The following is a 5,231-nucleotide window of genomic DNA, read 5'->3' as shown; positions in this document are numbered from 1 at the left end:
ACATGGGAGCATATGTTCCCTTTATTTTGAAATACATGTAACACATATTTTAAAATTTCAAAAAAGTTGAAACGAAAAATTCGTATGTACATCTTCACATGCTACACGCTCACAAAGTCGTTTCATGAAAAATCGACTTGTCGTGTGGCTTGTGTAAAAAAGACAAAATTCAATGCTTAAAATAATGCTTTTCAGAAGATAAATTTTCTCTTTTTTACATAGACCACAAAAAATATTGATTCCTCGCGAAACTTGACAAACACACGGTATAATATGGAAATGTACATATAGAATTTTTTGTCAAAATTTTTTGACATTTCGAAACATAATTTTTTGGTATAGGGAGCATATGCACCCGGGAGCCGAATTGAATTTCCGAGTTTTCATGCGCTATATCTTTTAGCTTCAGCCGCGTAGAGTAATCTTTTTTTTGGACTTTATTATCTTAAGGTTTGCCTGGTAGTTTATTTTTGCTATGATCCTATTATGATACAAAACTAGAACTACTTGGAACTGTTAACAGTTTCCTCTCAGTGTAACATATACACAGTACGATCGTGTTTAAAACAAATGTACATAGAATTCTCTTGCACACATCCTATTTCACTTCAACTCAACCCACCTCGATGATTTTCTATTTGAATTTTATGAGATCAGTTCACTTATTGTAATAGACAGTGCTCTTGACACCCCCAACTTATACAACATCAGGTAGATCTTGTAATGATTTCTACCTATTCAATGAAATGAACCGCAAAAGCTTTTTTTGTTTTCTTGAAAAACCATCAACTTGGATCTGCTCCTCCTCCTATTGTGCATCCTCTCTTAGCTGGCCTTGTCATGTTTTGCAACAGCTCAGTCATGCTTCCAAACTGTTTTTTTTTTCTCAGTCCGAACATTGCGTTGACACTGCAATTTCATCCTATTACACTAAATTTACAGCCAGGACTCGTCAAGCAAAGTTATATACGTATTACATGTTGACCACAAATCCATCATCTACTTTCCATCGATAGCACAGTAGCACAGTAGATGGCACTACACACCAAGTGCATCACCTGGATCTTACAGGACAGGCCGGAACATTGAACTGTGATGTTTTACTTTCAGCCTGAACACTGAACTCACACTGCAGTACCATCCATCACAAACAAGCACTCCATTTACAGGGCTGAATATGTATTACAGACTAATTTCCATGGATACAACCAGACAACCAACAACAGCGAGGCGAGGAACGATGGTCCTTTGAAGCGAGAGACTACAAAACCATCTGCCCGGCACCAGCCTGCCTCAGTCTACTTGTGTACCATTTCAGTCATAAGATGGCCCGGCACCGGCCTGGTTCAGTCTACCTGCGTACCATTTCATAAGATGGCACACCCTTTCCGCGCCTTCCTCTTCCTCCGCCTCTGCTTCGGGGGCTGGAGAACCACCTTGATCGCCGCGTCGAAGACAGCCTTGATGTTCTGCATGTACGTCGGCGTGATGCAAACAAGCGAGCACCACTCAGTAACCAAAGCTTTGAGTACCAGTCTTGTAATACCGTATAAAAAGAGAATTCTTATCAGCTTACCTGCTGCGTTTTGGAACTGCACTCGATGTATGCTGTCGCGCCGATTACCTTTTTCAGCTCCTCGCCCTGCATTCATTAATCAGTGAAACAGTTTACCGCCCTTTGTTTCCCTTGCTGCTGGGAGGCAACAGAGCACGGGAAGGTACAAGTTTTGAGTGACTACCTGAGTGGTGGAGATAGGAACCGCACCGGGGTGGTCCACGAAAAACTGTTCGTCATCCCGCAGATCTGCTCACAGTAACTTGATGGTTAAGCACCACTCATTATACTAACGTTTCTCACAGGCAGACCAGTAACAAACAACCAATAAGCAATGGACATTTTTTTTTAAATGATGCGTACAGCCACTGATTTGACAGCATTTCTTCCTGTTTTGTCAAGTGGCTACAACAGTTGGGCTCTAAGAACAACAGGAGTTACAAAGTCATACTGAAAATTTCCTAAAGCTCAATAAAAACTGGCCTGGGTAAACTTGGACATGAGCTACAGACTTTGACTTCTAACCAGACAGAACCTAATAATAATTAATTTATCTTAATTTCACAACCAGCAATTACAAATTAATCAAGGATGTCATATCACGTCAAATCATAATTTCACAACAAGCAATTCAAAATTATTAAAGAATGCCATGTCACATAATATCTTAATTTCCCAAACAGCTCAAAATTAATCCAGGATGCAAAGTTTACAGTGTAAAATAACTCCAATCACTAGTCATTATCTTGTGTAATGCCAACAATCTCTCAGCTTAACCATGATTTGATCCTTCATAGAAGCCAAAACTGCATATTTCAGTGGATACCCAAATAATAAACAAATAGGGAGTGGGCATCAAATTCCAATAGCTTGTTTTTCTCAAAATTTTGTGTGCAGATTATTTAGGTAAAGATGATACATAAGTATCATAAGCATCTGGACAGCCAAAACTGCATATTTCAGTGGATAACCAAATAATAAACTAATAGGGAGTGGGCATCAAATTCCAATAGCTTGTTTTTCTCAAAATTTTGTGTGCAGGTTATTTGGGTAAAGATGATACATAAGTATCATAAGCATATGGACAGCCATGAATAACAGTACAAGTGAGTTTACAACAACAAACGATTCACTCCAATGGTGGTTTAAATAAGTTTTCTAGTTACCTAAATCAGAGAACAGCAGCTATTTACTCCAATGGTGGTGAAGCGCAACTGTCAGGTATGTGGTAACCATAACTCAGTAAAGCGTTCCAGCATATTTACAACAAAGACACCTATACTTATAAGTTTTCTAATTACTTAAATCAGTCAAAAGCCACTATTTACTCTAATAGTTAGGAAGCACAGCTATCACGTATGTGGTAATAACAACTTAGTGAAGTGTTGCACTACAGTACACATATAGAGGAACATGACATTTCACACAAATACAACGCAACAGGAGATGTTTGTATAAAATAAAATGCAATAATACGAGACGAAGGGCATTACCGAGCTTTGTGCCAACAAGAATGATGGGCACACCAGGAGCATAGTGCCTCAATTCAGGAATCCACTGCAAAAAAGGTATAGAATTTCATAAACCCACAACAGCTCATCAAAGAAAGAGTGTTAGAAGCGAGGAGAACAGGATCAGTGCATGCCTTCTTGGAGACGTTCTCGTAGCTTGCTTTGCTGATGAGGGAGAAGGCGAGCAGGAAGACGTCGGCTCCGCGGTAGCTCAGCGGGCGTAGCCTGTTGTAGTCCTCTTGTCCTGTGAAATGCATCAGATGGAATCAAAGAATAAGATTTGCTGGTACTCGTTATATATGTTCATCAGTAAGTTAACAGACCTGCTGGCACTGCAAAGAAAAACAAATCAGAAGCATACCTGCTGTATCCCACAAGCCCAGGTTGACGGTGCTTCCATCAACGACGACGTTTGCGCTGAAGTTGTCAAAGACAGTCGGGACATAATCCTGTACGTCCCGAGCAATATATACTAAGACGTGAGTCGGAAATGCTATACTAGATATGGTTACTGTATTATATTGATATATTGAGATATGCAGATAGCTTGCAGCTGGAGAATATTCACAGTGAAATAGAGTAGAGAACTAAGTTGTTTTGTTTGGCTGGGAACAAGAGTGGTACTAGTGAGATTATACTATTTTTGTGTTTGGGTATTCAGGTGGATTGCAGATATATAAAAAGCAGAGGCGGTACTAAGTAGTAAGACATGTATGTACATGGGCTGTCATAACTCATAAGAATGGAGAAAATCAGGCAAATAATTGAAAAATTAGGCGTGGAAACTGATGCGAGGGAAGCCACTAATTCTGTCAGTCACATGAACCTCCATCCACATATATTGATATACTGCATAAATACTGCTGCCTAATTCAGACATGGAAAAACAGGGGCACTACTAGTAAGACATGTACACAGGTTGTCCCTAAATAAGAATCAAGATAGTTAGCCATGGAAAATTGATGCTAGGGAAATCACTAATTCTGTCTCTGACATGTAATTTGGTTGGCCTAAGAATTTAGATAATCAGCCATGGAAAGTGGCTCTAGGGAAATCACTAATTATGTCTGTGGCATGAACCTCCATCTCTCTAGATTAGAAGACGCATGAAATAATCTTAGATACTAGTTATGCAAAGAATGGGATCTATCCACCCATCCTAACCGAGAATAGAAGGGGGCAAGGGAAGGAGTTGGTACCGACATACTAGGCAAGAGACAAAAGAACCTACTGTGTGTTTTAGATCAGAAGAGAGACGAATTAAGCTTAGCAGAATCGTACTAGCTAGGAGAAGAAGGGATCCCCGCGGATTCTCAGCTAGGAGGGAGGAAGAGAGAGGTGCTGACCGTGGGGAAGGTGTTGGAGGTGTAGGAGATGAGGAGGCAGGTCTTGCCCACGGCGCCGTCCCCCACCGTCACGCACTTTATGAACCGGGACGCGCTCATCGCCGCCGCCTCGCCGCTCAGCTCCCTCGCCCCTCGGCCCACGCAATCTCCGCCGGCGAATCCCTAGGTAGGCCGGCCGTCCGTCGGAGAGAAGCAGCAAGCGAGTGGGGGTGGAGACTACCAGCAGCAGCAGCGGCGGCGGAGGAACTCCACTCTTGCAACCAGGTCCAGCAGAAATACGTATATTCTATTCCCGCTCTGTTCTGCACCAAGTCAAGTGACCGCGACTTTTCTGTTTTGTCCTGAAAAAAATAAAATAAACCCCCTGCCGGCCGGCCGGCCGGCCTCATCATGCACACTAGAGCGCAAATAAACAGTAATGTCTCTCCCTCACAAATTTTGCCAAATGCAGAATACTCTACTGTACTCAGTACATGTATATGTCTCTTCTCCTGTTGCTCTTCATTGATGACAAAAGAGAGAAATGCACTTCAGTACATGGAATGTCGAGGACCTGCACTTTTTGAGAGCATGTGTTTCATTTTTTTTAATTACCACATTTTTTTTACTTAATAATACAGTAGACAAAAAGAAAGAACCACTTTATGTTAAAAATTTCTATTGCAACTATAGTTGTGTTTTTTTTGGAACCCTACCCCTATAGTTGTGTTTTTTGATATATTTTGTTATTCATTCTTATGCTCTACCCACATGAGTCAAGTGTTGACCAATTAAACTAGCAACATAGAAACCATTTGCAAATCGGTAACTTTGATGACT

At 41.0% G+C, this 5,231-nt stretch overlaps 1 protein-coding gene across 1 annotated transcript; it reads right to left on the bottom strand.

The window, feature by feature from the left end:
- Nucleotides 1-952: 952 nt before the first annotated feature.
- LOC127345726 (rac-like GTP-binding protein 5) lies at nucleotides 953-4,677 on the bottom strand. The gene is made up of 7 exons (XM_051372228.1): nucleotides 4,413-4,677; nucleotides 3,428-3,515; nucleotides 3,201-3,310; nucleotides 3,049-3,112; nucleotides 1,740-1,804; nucleotides 1,577-1,642; nucleotides 953-1,469 (listed from the first exon to the last, which is right to left on the bottom strand). Exons 1-7 carry the CDS (start codon nucleotides 4,509-4,511, stop codon nucleotides 1,368-1,370), a joined length of 594 nt encoding a protein of 197 aa, XP_051228188.1. The 5' UTR covers nucleotides 4,512-4,677; the 3' UTR covers nucleotides 953-1,367.
- Between the last annotated feature and the right edge of the window lie 554 nt (nucleotides 4,678-5,231).

The sequence above is a fragment of the Lolium perenne genome, chromosome 3, assembly GCF_019359855.2.
Source record: "Lolium perenne isolate Kyuss_39 chromosome 3, Kyuss_2.0, whole genome shotgun sequence".
In the NCBI taxonomy this organism is placed as follows: Eukaryota; Viridiplantae; Streptophyta; class Magnoliopsida; order Poales; family Poaceae; genus Lolium; species Lolium perenne.
The sequence above is the reverse complement of the archived record's forward strand: the minus strand, read 5'-3'. Positions and strand labels throughout refer to the sequence as shown.